Here is a 21,436-nt window from a genome sequence, read left to right as displayed (position 1 = left end):
AATAAGAATATAAATTAGAAATTTTTTATCTTATTTATACAATGCAAAATAAAAAAAGTCAGTTTTTTTTAGTTCCCCCTTTTCCAACTCCCCTCTCTATGCTTCTCTTGCTCATTGAGATTGGAGAAGAGAAACTGCATCTAATATTAACACGCTAATCCAGTTGGTGCTACTATGCTACTTGCTTGATTAAATTCAAATGTGATGCATTCATACATATTGTGTCTAATTAAAATGGAAGATTTTATTATTTTTTTTAGCAATAACGAGTTAGGTAGCTCTACCATTTCACTTCCTTGATAGACATTAAATTTAACTTTTATTTAGATATATTTATAGTCATAAATTGTTTGATTTTCTCTTTATCTCCATTCTATCGTTTATAACTATTTTGGTTTAGGTGATGAAAAATATAATTTATTTTTTCTTTTGCTTTGTGCCTAAAAAGGCTCTCATTTAGTTCTTGATAAATAATAATGGCTAGTTTGGTCTCATTGCAATCTTTATTTTCTAACGATTGTATTGAGTTTTGTGTACATGTATTTTTTTTTTTAATTTATTTTGTGTGCTTTGCCAATGATGATGAGTTGAGAATGTGAGCATGATTTTTTTTTCTATTTTTTCTATTGTTATCCTATTTCATTATTCTTATTTCCTCAATTTTATTCTTTTTTTTGTAAAGGTTGCTCTCTCTCTTTCATATAAGTAATTAGACATACTTGTATCTTTCTTATTTTTTTAAACAATTTTGAATATATTTATTTTTTAACTAAATAAATAGTAAACTTATTATCGACTTGAGGTATATTATTATATCTAATAATAATACTATGTTGTTTAATACAATAAAATTTATACTTCCCTGAATTAGATCAAAATATGAATATAAAAATTTAATTAATAATTTTACGTCTCAAAACAGTGAGAAAATTCAATTTTATAAAAAATAATATTTTAATTTATTAAAAAAAATTAATCTATATTTTTTATCCCAAGTCTTAATGAAGAAAGGTGAGGAATTTTTTTTTTAAAACAGTCAAAAGTCTAAATTTTTTTTCCCGCCTAAGGTCTCAAATAAGCTTGAACCGGTCCTGCTTAGGATGATGGCTGGGGTAGCTTAGGCCTTAGGGTGGAACCATATAGGCGCATTTGCTGACATGAAGCAGACTTGATACTGACTATTAAATGGATTCCTCCCGCCTTTTTTTTTTTGTTTGTTTGACAAGCTGCGCTCGTATTTTTCCACTAGCAAACTTCTAGAGACTCAAGGAAAACAAAATTGGCATATACATTATCCCACTATTCAACCATCCAATGCAATTAACAACTGAATTCAGAATCAAATTATATGAACATAAGAACTTTTTATATAATCTGATCTTGATTATCATATTACAATACATGAAAAAATAATTCTTTAAACAGGATTGAAGTGAGAATCTGACAACTCCCAGTATTCTTTTCTTATTGTCCATAGGATTTTTGCGCACTCCTGCATGATAGGTCGACTCCTCTTGGTCGGAGCCAAGCACAACAACGCAAGTTCAAGGATCTTCTCCAAGGCAAAATTAGTTGCTATACCTGACTGAAGATTTGGGTCTAGAATCTGTATGCTGTTTCCTTCAGTGAATTTCTTTATAGCCTGTTTTATTGGTGAAGTGGAACAGGGATGAAGTTCAAACAACCATAAACCAAAACCAACTAAAGATATTCACAGCCAAGTAACAAATGAAATCAATAAAGAACAAATAAATACCAAAATTCTGGAACTGAAACATTTTTGGATTATTCTCCCCAACCCAAGTATTTAGGAATATCCAGATTTATTTTTGTGAACTTAGTAGTGATATATTAGCCCTACAACCACAGATTCTGCAGCCAGAAGAAAACTGTTGACATGATAAGCCTTGATTGCTAATATGAAATTTAAATGAACAACCCTTGAAAATGTATCATAATAACAACTAAGTGCGAGTGTGACAAAACATTCCATGTAGTAGCCAAACCTGAGTAATCAATACACATTTGAACTAGCAGTTGATGCTTTGTAGTCAGGAGGGGTATTTCTCAGTTGTTGCTAATTAGACTCATTGAATGTCAATAAAATGATCCTTTGAGGATCATATTTTGAGCGCATTCATCTTAACTTGTTTCAACTTTCCCGCCAGTGCAAAAGCTACCCATTTATTTACTCACAATAGAAAGCATATTTGTCTTTTGAAGGATCGATGTTTTGACTCCTGATGTTCTATATTTAAAAACTCATCTTGGCTGTAAGAAGCATATATCTGAAACTGTGAAACTCACCCATTTTATTGTTACCCGTTCCATGAGCTCCTTCTTGGCTTCTATAGGGCGTCTCCCAGAGACTAATTCAATCAGCAATACACCAAATGAATACACATCGCTCTTCACTGTAAGTTGGTAAGTTCTGAGATATTCTGGGTCCAAATAGCCAGCAGTCCCTTTTACTTGGGTTGATATATGAGTGGCATCAGATTCCGTTGCAAAAAGTCGGGCAAATCCAAAATCAGCAACCTTTGCACGTAGGTTATTGGTCAGAAGGATATTGGATGATTTTATATCTCTGTGAATTATAGGATTATCTGCAATTATGAAAATTTTCAAGAACATCAAGTTTGATGACAGATTTGCAGACAAGATACTTAAACACATGCTATTGACATGCTGAGAACCAAACACAGAGAAATTGAAAGGCACAAAATTAAGATAGATATCCGTATTAGAAAATATCTTTAATACTTATATATTGGCCTTTTCCATTTTTGATTTATTAGTATAAATCAAATTCCCAAAAAAGAGGATTACGACCTCTAAACCCTAGACTTAGTTTGTCATTTATGTATTCATTTATGTATATTGCACAATGTTAATAAAACAATTGATATCAATTCCTCTAAAATTTGTTAGCATGGTCTTATCAGAGCAAACCTCTAAATCAAATTTCTAAAAAAAGAGGATTACAACCTCTAAACCCTAGACTTAGTTTGTCATTTTTGTATATTGCACAATGATAATAAATCAATGACATCAATACCTCTAAAATTTATTGACATGGTCTCAGAGCTAATCCTAATTGTATCTCCAAACCTTAACCCGATTTTCTTCCATTGTTGATAGATGCTGACAACCCTTGCTTATTCCCTCTACTAGCAAGCTTCCATTCAATCAACCAATAAAACACCAATAACGCCATTTCAATCATGGATTCATCCAATCCATATTTAATCTATCATTCACATCAACCCAATGATTTGCCCATTCCAACGAAGTTGAATGGCTCCAATTATTCATCATGGAGTAAATCCATTGGAATAGCAAAAGGTGATATCGCTAGCCCCAAACGACCTAGTATCGCTGGCCCTACAGCAAGATAAAGCAAGTAAATCACGGGGCGCATGTTGCCGTGGCATAGCGGCCATTTACATAGGGAGGTTAGGCACCCAACGAGGCATTTTGTACCCGTTGAGAATTGACCTCAAGACCTATTGGAGCAAACACCCATGCAAGTACCAACTGCGCCAATCCGCAAGGAGCCATGATTCATGCCCTTAAAACCAAGAACAAAATTGATTTCATTGATGGATCTATTAAGTGTCCTTCCGTAACATAACAACCAAAAGCAACAAACAAAATAGGCTCTTTAGAATCAATGCAACAACATGATTCTACAATGGTTTACTCGCTTGGAAGAACCTGATCTTGCCAAAGGTGTTCATGCCAAAACGGCACATCAAGTGTGGGAAGAGTTCAAATACCAATTCTCGAAGAAAAATGCACCAAAAATTTATCAGATTCAAAAATCATTGACCTTTCTTTTACTAGGCACAATGAGTCTCAGCATATTTCACAAGACTCAAGAGTCCTTGGAATGAGTTAGATATATCATATATATCGACCTATTCGTTCTTGAAACCAGATGAAAGCACACATCGAACAAAGAGAAGAGGATTGAATGATGCAATTCCTCATGGGCCTTAATGACACTTACAATGGTATTCATAGCAGCATCCTCATGATAACCGCACTGCTTGATATCCATCAGACCTATTCTCTCATCGTCCAAGATGCAACGCAATGGCATATGACATCAGAGATGACTGAAAACTTTTCCATTGCTACTACAATTTAGAATCATTCGAACAACTCCTCAAATAAATCAAAGGTGAGCACTGTAACAAAGAGGACCACGCAATTGAAAACTATTGCACTTTAAAGCTTCATTACAAACACTGTGATAGAAGGGGATATACTGAAAATAGATGAAGATATGTCACAACAACAACGTTGATATTGAAGGATTACAACTAATGCAATAGATTCCCTTCAATCTACACAGGAATTTTATCCACAAGACATAGCAACGCTAGCCAAATTCTTGATCAATGTCTTGCAAGGATTTTCCATAGAGCAACACTTCAACAACTTTCCCATGCCTTATCAATGATGAGCCCAAACGATAGTGTTGGTGCTAAGAACACTTGTGCAAGTGTGACTGATTTGTTCTTTTTCCATATACTTCAATTAATTTTGTATCACTAAGCCTTAGATTTTAGATTGCGGGATGGCTGATGCTATCACCTCTGATTCCACACTTTCCTCTAAAACACAATATCAATGATACCTATTGTTAATGTTCTTTGTGTTCCTAGTTTTCGTTTAAATATGATTTCTATGAGTAAAATTACCACTGCCCTAAATTTGTGCATCATTTTTTCCCACCTTTTGTGTCCTCCAAAACTTAGGCTACGAGGAAAATGATTGGTAAATAAAATGGTCTCTATTACATGATTGCAAAGAACTCCAATCTAAGTCTTGGGCATCCATCACCATTTCACCTTAAATTAACTTCTTCATTATTACCTTCAAATAATATTTCTCATGGCAATAATTGCACTGTTGGTCCCATGGCAAAACAAACAAGACTTCCATTTCCATTAAAGTCTATATCAACTCATACTCCATTTGATTTATTAAATTGTGATATATGGGGTCCTCACAGTACTCACACACTCAGTGGCATGATTGTTTCTTACCATTGTGGATGACTTTACAAGATGCACATGGATATTCCTTATGCAACACAAGTCTGAAACCTAAAACATTTTAAAATCTTTCATTGATTTTGCTCAAACTCAATTTAACGCCTATGTCAAAGCAATCAGAGTAGACATCAGTAGCATTCTCATTGTAGCACGAGCACAACTTTTTCAATCTCATTTACCTTTGCATTTCTACGATGAGTGTGTTTTAACTATTGTTTATCTCATTAATGGTTACCATCCCCATTGTTCTCAAATAAAACACTTTTTGAAATTCAATACAATAGTCCACTCTCACTTGATCATTTGAAGATTTTTTGTCGTCTATACTATGCAACTATTGTACACCCAATTCAGAAATTCGAATCTCGTGCCAAACATTGTATCTTTGTTGGATATTCGACTGTACAAAAAGGATAGAAACTATATGATATGGAAACTGAGAAATTTTTTATCAGTGGCATGAAGTTCCATAAAACCACCTTCCATTTTTCATCCACCTCAACCTCATTAAATTCTAATTTTATAGCATCCAATTTCCTCACCAAGATGACAGAAACATGGGCAATCATGTCACCATTTCCTTCTAGCACTCGTTCTTATCAACTTGAGCGAATAAAAATAACTAATACACATGAACACATCTCTCCCACACATGCAAATCATACTTGTTCACTATAACACTACCTAGTCTTCCACGTCCACACTAGTACACCAAAAGTCACCACTAGGTCCAACTTTCAAAGACTCCTGAACTTACTACTACTACTATTTCACCTCCAAGACAGACCTAAGCGACCTCCAATGTGGCATAGAGACTTCCTAATGTCATGTCAAGCTAATCAGTCTACCTCGACACCAGGTTCTATAACAAGTATTTGATATCCACTTTCCCATTTTCTTTCCTATTTGCATTTTTCACCTTCCCATTCAACTTTGTTGGTTGTTATCACAAATCACACCAAACCCAAAACTTATGCTCACACTGTCATTGATCCACATTGGCGACAAATTATAAATAAAAAATTAGACGAATTACAATTCAATAACACATGGAGCTTTGTCCCTCTACCTATCAGCCTTAAAATGATCGGTTACAGATAGGTCTGCAAAATCAAATATAAGTTTGATGGAACCATTGAATACTACAAGGCTCATCTCTATGCTAATATATACAATCAAGTTGAAAGTGTTGACTAACAATAATATTTTCACCAACAGCCAAACTTACAACTCTTCAATGTCTCCTTACTACCGTTGTTGCTCGGCATGGGTACAACCACTCACCAATTGAATGCTCAAAATGCCTTCCTCTATAGAGATTTGCATGAAGTTGTCTACATGGAACCTCCGCTTGATCTTCACTGATAGGGGGAGACCACTATATGTCGGCTCAATAAGTCACTTTACGGACTTAAACAAGCATCAAGAAAGTGTTTTTTCACATTTTCAAACACTATTTTCAAGATCAGTTATCAACAATCAAAGGCGATTATTCACTTTTCAACAAGGCTCAAGGAACTTTCACAACAATTCTCATATATGTTTATGACATGCTCAAAATGATCTACATGAAATGGAACAATTAAAAGGATTCCTTCTTAAGCGTTTCCATATCAAAGGTCTTGGAAACTTGAAGTACTTTCTGGGTATTGAATTCTCCTGCTCAAAAAAGGTATTTTTATATCACAAAGAAAATACGCATTTGCCATTCTACAAGATTTAAGACTCTTAAGCGCACTCCATCAATTTTCCAATGAAGCACAATTTGAAATTCACTTCACTAAGAGCACTACTAAATGATCATACAAAGTACAAAGGCTAGTTAGCAGATTGATTTATCAGACAATGACAAGACCAAACATAATATACTCACTTCGAACATTGAGTCAATTCATGCAAGAACCTACAATAGCTCATTAGGATGCTATAATTTGAATCCTCAAATACAACAAAGGTACCTCTAAGTTAGGGATTATTAATTTCTTCCGATAATAGTTTAGGTAGTCTGAAGGGAGGTTTTGGTGCAATGATAAAATTGTTGTCATGTGACCTTATGGTCACTTGTTCGAGTCAAGGAAATAACCTTTTGCAATATTCGGTAAGGCTACGTACAATAGACCCAATATGATTTGACTCTTCCTCGAGCCTTGGTGGGAGCTTTGTGCACAGGACTAATCTTTTTAATAGTTTAGGTAGCATGACCCTTTTTCACTGTAGTTTCTATAATGGAGTAAGAATAGTGAGTTCCCTCAGGTGATAGCTTGCATCAATGGTTTAGGTAGCCTGATTTTGAAACATGGTTTGCTTCCAACTCCCACACTTGAGTTCGTAGACAACATTCCCAATCTGCATCTTTCTTCTTGGCACTATGTAAAACATGTCGTTCTTTGTCGCAGTGAGACCTCTACTATCAACACGAGTTGCATCATGTGGAACCGAAGCTTGGAACAAAGTGAATTAGAGCATAGTCTCATACCAACGTTTGCTTGGTTTCAAGAGCAAACTGACAGTTAACAAATTCATCCCAAGAGGAACACCTAAAATCAAGACACTCTAACAAAATAATTAAGTTACACAACATGGAGCACCTTATGTACATCTTGTTGAAGGGAAGATCTCCTTTCACACCTCTTATTTCATGACCAAATTATTCTTGTACTCTCTCCCTCTCATGCATTTGTTATTTAAGGTGTGAGGCGCCCAAAAGCACATAAATGCTATAGGGCTTGAGATGTACGGTGCGAGGTGAGGCACACGCCTTACTGATGTAAGGCGCTTTAAGTATAAATTTTAACAATTCAAATATATATATATATAGGAAATTTCTGTCAAAATATTTAACTAACAAAACTATAGTCCATAAAACATTAAAAAAAATATAAATATAAAATTCATAACAAATAAATATGTTATATATATAATTCAAAAAAACTTCGAATATATAAATCATAAAAGTCTTCATCTTCATTATCATCACCAGATGTTTCAGATTTGGATAGTTGAATTTTCCTCAAGACTAATTTCTTCCTCCTCTTCATCAATAAGTTGACTTGTAGAAGATCTTCTTTTAACTCCTTTTGATGCAGTTGCCCTTACTTCATTTGAAGAAGATAAACTCGAGATCTAAAACTGTAGGCATATTCAAACTCTAGAAGCTCAAACAAATTCACTCCCATTCAAATTATCATCATCAAATACTAAATCATTTTCTTCATTAGTGTTATCATTCAATCCTCCGATCAATCATTCATTACTAATCTCTATCTCATCCAAAGAAATAGGATTGATAGTATTGATAACCAATATTTTATCACATTATTTTGCACTCATATTTAACGTTTTTAATTCTCTCGTATGCTTAAATTTTTCTTTATATGATGTTTTACAAGTAAGGATCTATTTTGAGCTCATCATAATTTTTCCTTCATTTATGACATTATTTCTTAAAATGTGAACTTGGTTTTGTAGGAAATTAAGATGAGTCATGGACTCGAGCTGAACCGAACCAATCTTAGCCCAAAGCTAGGGTTAATGAGAGTTGGCTCAAGATTGAAAGAGATCCAGTTCAATTCAGGTTGGCTCAAATGGAGCTTGGTTCAATGGGAGAGGTTTCGTTCAACAAGGGGAGATCGATTCACCTTCGCAAGTCAACAACGGTTCACCTCCTCAAGCAATCAATGGTTCACAACATGGTTTAACTTGGAGATGGTTCAATGGAGAGTTTGGTTCACACTTGGAGATCTGGTTCATCCTTGGAAGAAATCCGCAGCCCCCATCTCACGTAGCTTCCCCTCCATCCCATGCACGCAACTCATCCGGACGCCATTGCTTCCTCCTCCACCAAACGCACGCCTCCTTCATCTTCCACCTTCATCTTCTTCACTACATCCCATCTCACTTGGCTATGGGTTTCCACCGACCATCTCCCTTCCATCTCCACCCCATCAATCGAGGCACAAACTTCATCTTCTCTCCACAACCGTCTCCCGAGAAAGGCGTTACCTTAACCTCACCTTCTCCTTGTTGGGAGAGGCTACATCTTAATCTCCGACGGTCATCTCCCTCCATCCATCAAGAAGAAGAGACAAGAGGGGGTTCCCATCGTCATCTCCATCTCACCGCCGGCTACACCTTCATCCACCTCAAGAGGAGGAAAGGGGATTCTCTTCCTTATCGAAGAGCCACCATCCATTGAGGAGAAGAGAAGGGAGGGGCTCCCATTGCAATCTACTCCACCTTTGTCCACTAAAGTTTAGAGGTTCCTAGCTCCGAACCGCATCCATCCATCATTTGTCCGCGAACTTTAGGGTTCCAAGCTTCGCATACAATTCCACTGAGCTCTTGGTATTCCTAGGCTTGATCTGCATCGTTCTACATCATCCACCCTAGGGTTGTAAACGAGTCAAGCCAGCCTAGGCTCGAGCTCGACTCGATTTATACTGGCTCGAAACTTCGAGCTCGAGTCGAGTTTTGACCGAGCCACTCACGAGCGGCTTGACTCATTTGCACCCCTAATATACCCCGATCGGAGGGCGAATTGCTCCAGTTTAGTGTTTAGCTTCTTTTAGTTGTTTATGCTTGCAATATGTTTGTCTTAATTCTCATTACATTACTTTTGCTAATTGAGCTAATGCAATTTAGTTTGTTTAATTACTGCATTGTTTAATTTGAGTTTAAATGTTAGGGATGTTGCTATTCATTCGGATTGTGAGATGCTCGTAGGTTAGATTAGATTAGAATGACTTGATTTATGTTTCCGTGAATTTTTTTGCTAATGTAGTTTAGTTCAGTTGTGTTTTAATTGCTCGCATTATTTTATGTTTATTATTATCTCCTACATGTTCATAGTTTAATTTACATTCCTGTCAATTTCATTTCTTTCATTCACTGTTTTTAGCTTTAGCAACTTAGCAACAAACCCTCATTTACAACATTAAAAAAAAATGCAAACCCCCATTCATCAATAAATTGATCCTAAGATTGTAATTCACTATTGCATTCCTTGAGAGACGATCTGAGTTACCCTATACTACACTAGTTAGGGGGGGTTCTATAATTTGAATTATAATCGTATCACAACAAAACGGTTATCAATTTTGGTGTTGTTGCCCGAGAGTGTTAGCAATGATTGATAATCCTAGGATTGTTCTTCGTTTTGCTAATTTTTTCCCTGTTCGGCAAAATTTTTGGTATCTCCATTTGTCCTCACTTTGGAGGTTGAAAAAATTGGGTGCGTAGATCAATACTCACCACTTTGCTGTTAATAACAGACTATTTTGGCCAAATTTCAATGTTTGCACTACTTTTTAAATTTTTTAAAATTTCACATTTCAGTTTCAGTTTTATTTTCCCTTACTTTTACTCCTGTGGCGATCACAAAAATTCTAAAATTGTTTAAGGTCTTAATTCTCTTGTATTCATGTGTTTTGTCTTGTATGTTTACTGTTTTTTGATCTTGTTTACTAGTGTTTCAGGGTAAGACCAGGAACTTTCTTTTGTATGTAAACATGGATTCTTATTTTCAGCAGCTCGGAGGCTTTAATGAGGCATATGTTTCTTGTGCTAAGCAATATGACATGAAGAGTAGATTGGACAAGCTCAATTCTCTTTGTAGACAGATGTTAGTTAACTAGTCTTAACGAACAAACCATGCAACCAAAGCAAGCAATAAGAGCCTGTGATGTGTGCGGAATTTGTACCAGTCCATTCCATCCAACTGATTAATGCCCCATCTTGCATCAAGATGATGTTTTTCCCACGGAGCCTCAGTACTACCAGCCTAAACCTCAGTACTATTAGCCTGAACCTCACTACTACCAATTTGAACCTCAGTACTATCAGCACCAACATCAAGACATGTATAATCCAGCTGTTAATACATATATTTGTGACTAAGGAGATCCAACTGGCTACTATCAATCGCGCAACAGGAGGTGTATGGTTCAGTGCCCTACAAACAGTCCTAATTGGATTGATCATCCAAATTTCAACAGCCCACCATACCTTTTCTAGTATATCAGAGTCCACTTGGATTTCAGGATGACTCAATGCCTACCTCATCATAGCCATTCCAATAGGTCGAGCCAATTTCCTGGAGGCATTCCAAAACTTCAGTGAAGAAATTCCTATTGCTAGTCAGCAGAGACTCCATTGCAGAGACTTGAAGAGCTTATGCAACAACTAACATTGAAAACACAGCAACAAACAACCAGTAGTTTCTAGTTTCAGCAAAGAGTTGATGCATCATTACAGAATTGTCAGACACATGTAGACCAAATTGCATGATCCATCAGTCAGCTACAAACACAAGACTCCAGTCAATTTCCCTCATAAACCATTTCTAATGCAATCGACGTGCTCGAGGAGATGGATGGTGGAGTTTATGATAATCTTATCTTTGATTCTGCTACTTTCATGACTCCTCTAATTCTTTATGTTGTGATGATAAAAATGTAGATGATGTCAATTTTGATGATGAGGATGGTGCCTGCAAAATTTTCGATGAAGCTGCTAATGTTGCAAATCCTGATAATATGGATGTTGCATGCAAATCTTTGGATGAAAATATTGTTGTTGTTGATGTTGTTGATGATAATGAGGTATGCAAAAATTTGGATGAGTGTTGCTGATAATGGGATGCATGCAAAATTTTGGACAAAGTTGTTGTTCCAGATATTGATGATACTATGTGTGTTGCCAACTGAACTTGCTTGTAGTCTAGTTGTAGATGAAAATGCAGAGAATTGTGCAGTGGAGGCAATGCCCATAAAATTTCTTCATTCAGTAGTGCAACCACCTAAACTAGAGCTACAACTCTTTCTTGATCACTTGAAGGGTGCATACTAGAGGATGAATACTTTCCAGTTATCATTGTTCAAAAATCTGATTAGGAGAAGAAACTGCTGAAGCAGCACAAAGAAGCTATTGGATGTACATTTGCAGCCCAGACTGATCACTTCCATTGGAGATGATCTGTGACACCTCCTACTATGCAGTAGGAGCAGTTATTGCTTCGAGGATTGGGATAGCAATTTGCATCATTTATTATGCCACAGCTCCAAATTTCATGTTGAATAAGGCCCTGACTTCGATTGCAATCATACAACCTCCAGAGTGGATACTCCAATTAATCACCTTGAACCATCCGGAAGAACTTTTAAAGGGAAAATGGTGGAGGGAGCAGTCCTTCTACCTCAATTATTCCATCTCCGGATTGGATGCTGCAATTGAATCGGCTTCAACCGCCTCAAAAAACTTTCAAGTAAACGATAATAGAGGGAGTGGAGCTTAACGATGCTATCTACCACTTGAAGAGAACCCTCACCAAGGTTGAGTATTCGGTTAAAATCGAACCGAATTAACCAAAACCGAATTTTTTCAAACCAACCAAATTTTTCAATAAAACCCGAACAAATTAAACCGATAAAATATCGGTTAATTCGATAGAAAATCAAATAAACCGAATTAACTGAATTAACCCAATTTTTCTAATTAGGGTTAAAAATTCATCATAAATCACAATATACTTAGTGCTTAAACCAAATTCATCATAAGCAAATTTTTTACCGGGTCATTTTTATTTCGGTTTATTCAGTTTAACCGAATAAGAAATTTTAAAAACGAACCCGAACTGAATTAACAGATTTTTTTTAAAATGAAATTCTGAAATAACTAAACTGAATTTTTAAATTCAATCGGTTTGTTCGGTTTAACCGAACTTTTGCTCACCCCTACCCTCACCTCCGTATCATTCCACTCCCAACTTGGCTGCTATTATTGAATCTCCTTTAACTGCCAAGAACCAAAGGGGAGTCTGTTTCTTTCCTTTCTTTTTATTATTCTTCTTTATCTCTTTGTTTGTGTTTGCTTGCTTTGTTTGCTTTGCTTTCTTTCTTTGCACTTTGTTTGATTTTGTTTGCATCTCCCTGCGTATTCTCTCGTGATGCTTTAAGAATAATAAAAACTTTTTAAGTTTAACCGTTGAGTTTTGAGATCATTTGACATAATTGAATACTTTGCTTGCATCTGGTCACTAGTGTGGTGAGGATCTAAGTCATTCTTATTCTTTATCCTCTTGTATGTGAGTTGCACTGATGATAGTTGACACTCTAGAACTTGGTTTGCTTCTTTTTGAGATTACATTATCGTATGCGTGCATGAATGTGATGAAGGTCATCTCACTTATTCATTTTTTTTTAATATCTCTTGATTAGTCACTAGCTGAACAATCCACTTGCACCTTCATTATTCATTACATTTTTCTTGTCATACTTTCAGTGGTTTATCCTTTCCCCTCTCCTATGATGAGAGTATTGATTGATCTCATGATTGATTACATTGTCCGAGACGGCTAAGTTTTAAGTGGGGAGGGAGGAAGAAAAAAAAAATCCTTTTTGAGAACTCATAGAAAAATAAAAAGAAAGGGGAAAAAAAATTGAAGAAAGAAAGGGACAAAAGAAAGGAAGGAAAAAAAAATTCTGAAGCATGTTGTGGTGTTGTGATGGATGAACAAAGAGGAACAAAGATAACTTTGATATAATAGATCTCTCAAGCATGTTTTATGAGGTAAGGAGAGACATCTTGGTTTTCGTAAAAGGCTTGTACACATTTTACTACATTGTATTCATCATGTTTATTAGTCCAATACTCTCACGTTCTCTTTGATTTCTCTTCTTGTACTTATCTTGCTTGTTCTCTTGATTTTTTTTGTCTCATTGCATCCCTAATTAAGTCATTCTGTTCTGATTTGTGCATGTGTTTGTTTATAGCAGTGGAGAGTAGAAAATAAACAAGCATATGGTAGTGCAATATAGTGAGTAGCATTGAGTGAAACTCCATCTTCATATATGCTTATGAGAGCGAGAGTGAAAATATTTACCTTGTGAGACTTTATCATTCTTAATTTATTCAAGTTGATTGAAATCACCATGCTTATTAACTTATGCAGGAATTGGACTCATAAATGTTTTGATCTTTGAAAATTTGATGATCCTAAGTAATTACCTTGTACGATCTGCGAAGAGTTGATAGGAGATTGATTGGGAGATGAGTTGTAGTTGCTTTCGAGTTTTGTTTGTTTGCTCGAGACGAAAAAGAATAAATGTGGGGGAATTTGATAACCAATATTTTGTCATATTATTTTGCACTCGTATTTAACATTTTTAATCCTTTCGTATGCTTAAATTCTTCTTTATATCATGTTTTACGAGTAAGGATCTATTTTAAGTTCATTACAATTTTTCCTTCATTTATGGTATTATTTCTTAAAATGTGAACTTGGTTTTGTAGGAAATCACGATGAGCCATGGACTCGAACCGAACCGAACCGAACCAATCTTAGCCCAAAGCTAAAGTTAATGAGAGTGGATTCAAGATTGAAAGGCATCCGATTTAATTGAGGTTGGCTCAAATGAAGTTTGGTTCAATGGGAGAGGATTGGTTCAACAAGGTGAGGTCGGTTCACCTCCACAAGCCATCAACGGTTCACTTCTTCAAGCAATCAACGATTCACAACATGGTTTAACTTGAAGATGGTTCCATGAAGAGTTTGGTTCACACTTGGAGATCCAGTTCATCTTTGGGAGAAATCCGTAGCCCCCATCTCACGTAGCTTCCCCTCCATCTCACGCACGCAACTCATTCGGACGACATCGCTTCCTCCTCCACCGAACGCACGCCCCCTTCATTTTCGACCTCCATCTTCTTCGCCACACCCCATCTCACTTGGTCGGAGGATTCCTCGGGCCATCTCCCTTCCATCTCCACCCCAACAACCAAGGCTCCACACCTTCATCCTCTCTCCACGGCCCTTACTTGATCGGGAGAGGCACTACCTTAACCTCATCCTCTCCCGATTGGGAGAGGCTCCATCTTCATCTCCAGCGACCATCTCCCTCCACCCATCAAGAAGAAGAGACGAGAGGGAGTTCCCATCGTCATCTCCATCTCACCGTCGGCCACACCTTCACCCACCTCAAGAGGAGGAAAGGGGGTTCCCTTCCTCATCGGAGAGCCACCATCTATCTAGAAGAAGAGATGGGAGGGGGTTCCCATTGTCATCTACTCCACCTTTGTCCACCAGAGTATAGAGGTTCCGAGCTCTGGACCGCATCCTTCCATCGTTTGTCCATGAACTTTGGGGTTCCAAGCTTCACATATAATTCCACCAAGCTCTTGGGATTCCTGGGCTTGGATCTCATCCACCCCAATCAATGGGAGAGTTGCTCCACTTTAGTGCTTAGCTTCCTTTATTTTCTTGTGTTTACAATGTGTTTGTCTTAATTTCCTTTACCCTACTTTTGCTACTTTAGCTAATGCAATTAGTTTGTTTAATTCCTACATTGTTTAGTTTGCGTTTAAATGTTAGTGATATTGCTATTTAATTGGATTGTGAGATGCTCATAGGTTAGATTAGATTAGAATGACTTGCTTTACGTTTCCGTGAATTCTTTTGTGAATGTAGTTTAGTTCAGTTATGTTTTAATTGCTCGCGTTACTTTATGTATGTCATTATTTCCTTCGTGTTCGTAGTTTAGTTTACACTCCTATCAATTTCATTTCTTTCCATTCATTGTTCTTAGCTTTAGCAACTCAACAACAAACCCCCATTTACAACATAAAAAAAAAACTCAAACCCACATTTGTCAATAAATTGATCCTAAGATTGAAATTCACCATTGCATTCCTTGAGAGACGATTCGAGTTACCCTAGCAGTAGGGGGTTCGATAATTTGAAGTGTAATCGTATCACGACAGTTATCACACACATATCATATCAACGCCTTAAAGCCCTATTATATTTAATAAAAACTAAATCATTTAGTCTTTTTTACTTCAACCTATTTCTTCTTTTGGAATGAATCTTCACACAAAACAAAATTATTTTAATTTTATTTTCTATAATAAATTTATTTAATATTTCCTTAAATATTTAGGTGGCGTTTGGTTCTCTCTTATGAATCAAAATGGGAATGGGTATCATAGTATTGTGGAATGGGAATGGGTATGAGTTTGGGTATCATCCTTAAAAATAATATTTGATTAGTTGAATATTTTCAATCGGAATGAACCTAAATTTCTTTTTTACCCTTAGAGGAAAATAAGAGAAAAAATTATATGGGAGAGAAAGTTGAATGTGAGAGAAACATATGATGAGAGAGAATGATGAGAGAGAAAGTATGATGGAAAAATTGAAGAGAGGGAAAGTGTGATGAGAGAAAATGAGGAGAGAGAGCATGATAGAAGAGAAAAAGTATGATGAGAGAGAAAGTGTGCTGAGAGAGAAAGAGTGATGAGAAAAAAAATGAAGAGAGAGAGAAAGTATGATGAGGGAAAATGAGAGATTGAGGAGAGAGAAAGTATGATGAGAGAGAATATGTGATGGGAAAAAATGAAGAGAGAGAAAGTATGATGAGAGAAAATGAGGAGAGAGAGTGTGATGTAAGAGAATAAAGAGAGATAAAGTATGATGAGAGAAAATGTGAAGAGAGAGTATGGTAAGAGAGATTGAGTGAGAAAGTATGATGAGAAAAATGAGGAGAGAATGAAGAGAGAGAAAATGAGAAGAGAGATTATGTGATGGAAGAAAATACAGAGAGAAAATGATAGAGAATGTGTGATAAGAGAGAATGAGGAGCGAGAAAGTATATTGAGAGAGAAAGTGTGATATAAAATGAGGAGAGAGAAAGTATGATGAGAGAGAACAAGGAGAGAGAGTGAAAAATAAAAATTGAACAAATATACTAAGGATATTTTCGTTCAAAACTTAATTCTCATTCTCATTCCATCAAAACCCAAGGGAGAGGGTGGGTTTCATCCATACCTAAGTTTTTGAGTTTCATTCTAAAATCTTGATTCTATTCCCATCATCCAAATACAAGGTTTTGGAATAAATCTATTTCCTTATTCCCAAATCCCTAAACCAAACGCCACCTAAGGTATCGTATCAATTTAGGTGGTGTTTGGTTCTCTCCTAGGAATCAGAATGAGAATGGGTATCATAATATTATGAAATGGAATGGGTATGAGCTTGGGTATCATTCTTAAAAATAATGTTTGGTTAGTTGAATATTTTCAATCGGAATGAACCTAAATTTCCTTTTTTACCCTTCGAGGAAAATAAGAGAAAAAATTAGATGGGAGGGAAAGTTGAATGTGAGAGAAACATATGATGAGAGAGAATGATGAGAGATAAAGTGTGATGAGAGAGAAAGTGAGATGGAAAAAATGAAAAGAGAGAAAGTATGATGAGAGAAAATGACGAGAGAGTGCATGATAGGAGAGATTGAGAAGAGAAAAAGTATGATGAGAGAGAAAGAGTGATGGAAAAAAATTAAGAGAGAGAAAGTATGATGAGAGAAAATGAAAGATTGAAGAAAGAGAAAGTATGATGATAGAGAAACTGAGTTGAGAGAGAAAGAGTGATGGGAAAAATAAAGAAAGAGAAAGTGTGATGAGAAAAAATGAGAGATTAAGGAGAGAGAAAGTGTGCTGAGAGAGAAAGTATGATTAGAGAAAATGAGGAGAGAGAATGTAATGGGAGAGAATGAAGAGAGAGAAAGTATGATGAGAGAAAATGAGGAGAGAATGGTAAGAGAGATTGAGGAGAGAGAAAGTATAATGAAAAAATGAGGAGAGAGTGTGTAATGGAAAAGAATGAAGAGAGAGAAAATAAGGAGAAAGAGTGTGTGATGGGAGAAAATATAGACAGAAAATGGTAGAAAATGTGTGATGAGAGAGAATGAGGAGAGAGAAAGTGTGATGATAGAGTGAGGAGAAAGAAAATATGATAAGAGAGAACAAGAGGAGAGAGTGTGTGAAATGAAAGAAAAATTGAACAAATATAGTAAGAGTATTTTTGTCAAAAACTTAATTCACATTCCTATTCCATCAAAACCCAAGGGAGGGGGTGGGTTTCATCCATACCCAAGTTTTTGGGTTTCATTCCAAAATCTTGATTCCATTCTCATTAACCAAATACAAGGTTTGGGAATGAATTCATTCCCTCATTCCCAAACCCCTAAACCAAACGCCACCTTATACTTGCATGTTCAAAATCACTATAATTTCATTCAGAAACAGAGAAATAAGTGTCACATGCATGCTGCGTAATTAATTAAAAGGGTAATTAAAAGTATGGGCTGGGTTTTAAAAAGTTTTTTTTAAACCTGATTTGCATATGTATGGCTCGCTTCTATGAGGTGAGAAAAATCGTGTCTCAAGCACCTATCACCTCACAAGATGTGCACTTAAAGCAACCACACGCAAGAGGCTCGCCTTACTATGCCTAGGAGCAACCAAGCGAAAGCCTTTAATAACTATGTGCTCAAGCGTCCCCAATAAAGATACCTCTCTCAACTGCTACAGTCATGAATGGCTTTTAAATTTGCATGTTATGGAATTTTGAAAGTCTTTTGAGATTCAGATTGGGGAGATTGTTTGCCACAAGAAGATTAGTTATAGGATATTATATTTTCCTTGGAGATTCTTTCTATAATGGATATCCAAAAAGCAAACTAGCATCTTTAGATTAATGCGGAAATTGAGCCATGGCTAACACATGTTTGGCGGTGACTTGGTTGCGCTAGATATTAGATGACTTAAAGGTCCCTCAAATAACTCCTATACCATTGTTTTGGGGCAGTTTTGGGACAATCAAGCAACTTTACACATTGCAACGAGTCTGATTGTTCATGAATGTATGAAATACATTGAAATAGATTGTCATATAGTATGAGAACAAATGTAAGCCATAATGATTCAACCTTCTTTTATACCTTCACACTCACAGTTGGATGATGTATTTAGGAAGGCCTTAGGAAGGAATCAATTTGTAAATTTGCGCAACAAGTTACAACTTCATGACATTCACTCTCTAACTTGAGGGGAGCATTAGGAAATATTTTATATTAGTTAAATATTAACCTTTTCCATTCTTATTTATTAGTATAAATCATATTCCATAACAAGAGAATTATGACCATAAATCTCTAAACCCTAGACTTAGACTATTATTTATGTATATATACACAATGTTAATAAAGTTACGCAACGGTAAAGTTGTTGCCGTGTGACCTAAAGGTCACGGGTTTGAGTCTCGGAAAAGGCCTCTTACAAAGCAGGGTAAGACTGCGTACAATAGACTTTTCCTTGGAACCCTGTATTGGTGGGAGCTTCATGTACAAAGTTGCCCTTTTTATACACAATGATACCATTTCCTTGAAATTTTCTTAACAATCGGAACAAAAATATAGAATATGATTGGACAACACGTAAATACTTAAGTGTATCACTCTAGCTAAATTGATATTTATTTGGTTGAATGTTGTCTGTTTTGCCTGATTGTGGTCCAAAATCATTGGTAGAGTAGCAATTTAGCAGACTTCTGCAAGACTTAGTGATTCTATGTTGGTCCTTGGATTATTGGACAGGTGGAATTGTGTATCTAGTTTAAAAGTAATTGAGGACCTTAAGGCAACAACAGCCAAATCATGATTTGAGATGGGAGAATAAGATATTACAGAGCATGTAAAGGCAAATTCCAACCTGAATACATATGGAGGTATGTGATAGCATGAGCCACATCAATTGCAACATCCAGACGTGATGAAAGTTCCAGGACTTTTCCTCGCTGACCTGAATTTACAAAGACAATTACCCAGGTAACAAAATTGTGCAGAACAGAAATTGGGAACAGGAAGCCATAGCCATTGCGATGTCAACTGTGTAGAATAAAGGAAACACGACTAGAAATGAGCAGTAGAAACCTACAATCAAGATGTTCTCGAAGAGTTCCATTTGTAACATATTCAACAACAATGATTCTCTCGTCCTGGTCCTCCAGAAACCCATGCAACCTGACCAAATTTTGATGCTCAATCTGTGCCAGTGTCTGAATCTCATTGTGGAATTCAGTTCTTAGATGGCTTTGATAGCCATTCTACGGTAGTGCCATAGTTCCAAGTCAGTAAAACTAACAATACCAAAGGAGGCATCCCAATGTACAGACTTAATTTACCTTTTTGAGACGTTTAATTGCGACCACTGTGCCATCTCCAAGCTTTGCTTTGTAGACTGTCCCGGAGCCACCTTGCCCAATCTTTAAGGAAGGAGAGAAGTTTTTTGTTGCTTTCGTTATGTCTGACATTGTGAACCTCATAACACTCGGTTCACTTCTTCCGCCACTATGTATTCCCATGCCCTGCCGCATGCTACCTTGTGAGCTCGCCGGGAAGCTTTCTTGCGTGGTAGCTGAAGGATCTGACAGAATTAAAGAAAGATTAATCTCGAAAAAATAAAAAAAAATAAAAATCTACGAGCAAGGAGCATCAATACACATTTATGATCCTTTTTCAGCATTGATAACGTATGATTCTAACTTTATTGATTATGTTCTTCAACATTCAAGAGATGGAGCAATTTCAGGATATTCTCGAGTCATATTAGTAACCTTGACGCGGGGATTCGGTTCAAGATAAAGGTAACAATTTTGGGGAGGGCAGTTTTCTCATTTGTTCAAATCGAGAATGAGAAGCTTACGAGAAGGCGTCTTATTATCTTCCGAGAAGTTGCCCGACGAAGGCGGAGATCGGTCCTTAGGCGTAACGAAGCACGAGGAGATTGCCCTTGCGGCGATCGAAAGGGGGTTGCGACTTGAGGAGGAAGAGGTGGTTACCGAGGAGCCAGAACTCCCGGAGGCGACGTCGCAGCTATCTCCCCAGCTCTTCCGCCTGCCGTCGATAGGGCTTCGGCTTCCCAGAGACTTGGCCGGGCTCCGCATCATTGCTGACCGATCGCAGCAGTTCGCACGGTCGCGCTCTATGTCGACCATGGACTTGGACTCTCAACTTGTCTACGTGCCGCATTTTCGCATCGCTGAAGACATGTGTGTCGTTTTTGTCCAGGTGATTAAATTTTAATAAAAAAACAGACTAAAAATTCTATTTATTTATTTATTCTATTCTATTTATTTGTTTATATATTGCTACTATATAAACAAATAACTAAATAGAACAATGAATAAATTCATACCAAATATAAAAAGAACTTAAACAATGAGCACGAGTGCACACCGGTAGAGATTGCTCGTGGACTTAACTAGGTATAGCAACATGTGATATTCTATGATAAATTAATGCACGAATTAAATTTAATCCTTAAATAAAGATCTAAAAATTTTAATTTCTAATTAATAACAAAGTTAAGTCATTCTGTTGTTAAAATTTTTTCATTTTATTTTCATTTTTTTAATACAAAGTTATTATAAGGTAGTTGTTCTTGTCCTTAGTTTTCTTTGAAACTTTTAAAAAAAAAGGTAGGCATAAAGTTCACCATAAGCTCAAATGTTTAATTCTAATTTACTGACAATAATA

General features: G+C 36.3%; 1 protein-coding gene across 1 annotated transcript; it reads right to left on the bottom strand.

Moving 5' to 3' along the window:
* Positions 1-1,344: 1,344 nt before the first annotated feature.
* Positions 1,345-20,941, bottom strand: LOC121985317 (calmodulin-binding receptor-like cytoplasmic kinase 2). Its single transcript, XM_042538685.1, has 6 exons — positions 20,604-20,941; positions 20,083-20,324; positions 19,836-20,004; positions 19,611-19,700; positions 2,308-2,606; positions 1,345-1,642 (listed from the first exon to the last, which is right to left on the bottom strand). The coding sequence occupies exons 1-6, from the start codon at positions 20,893-20,895 to the stop codon at positions 1,418-1,420; spliced, it is 1,317 nt and encodes a 438-aa protein (XP_042394619.1). The 5' UTR covers positions 20,896-20,941; the 3' UTR covers positions 1,345-1,417.
* Positions 20,942-21,436: the final 495 nt, after the last annotated feature.

This window comes from Zingiber officinale, chromosome 5B, assembly GCF_018446385.1.
Source record: "Zingiber officinale cultivar Zhangliang chromosome 5B, Zo_v1.1, whole genome shotgun sequence".
Taxonomy (NCBI): Eukaryota; Viridiplantae; Streptophyta; class Magnoliopsida; order Zingiberales; family Zingiberaceae; genus Zingiber; species Zingiber officinale.
This window is presented reverse-complemented; position numbering and strand designations above follow the sequence as displayed.

What these genes read in the sequence shown, in the direction of transcription:
- LOC121985317 (XM_042538685.1), bottom strand. Translation starts at nt 20,895, where the DNA reads ATGGTCGACATAGAGCGCGACCGTGCGAACTGCTGCGATCGGTCAGCA. An exon ending in AGATAATAAGACGCCTTCTC is followed by an intron (nt 20,325 to 20,603) that starts GTAAGCTTCTCA and finishes TAATTCTGTCAG; the next exon opens with ATCCTTCAGCTACCACGCAA. An exon ending in CAATTAAACGTCTCAAAAAG is followed by an intron (nt 20,005 to 20,082) that starts GTAAATTAAGTC and finishes GCACTACCGTAG; the next exon opens with AATGGCTATCAAAGCCATCT.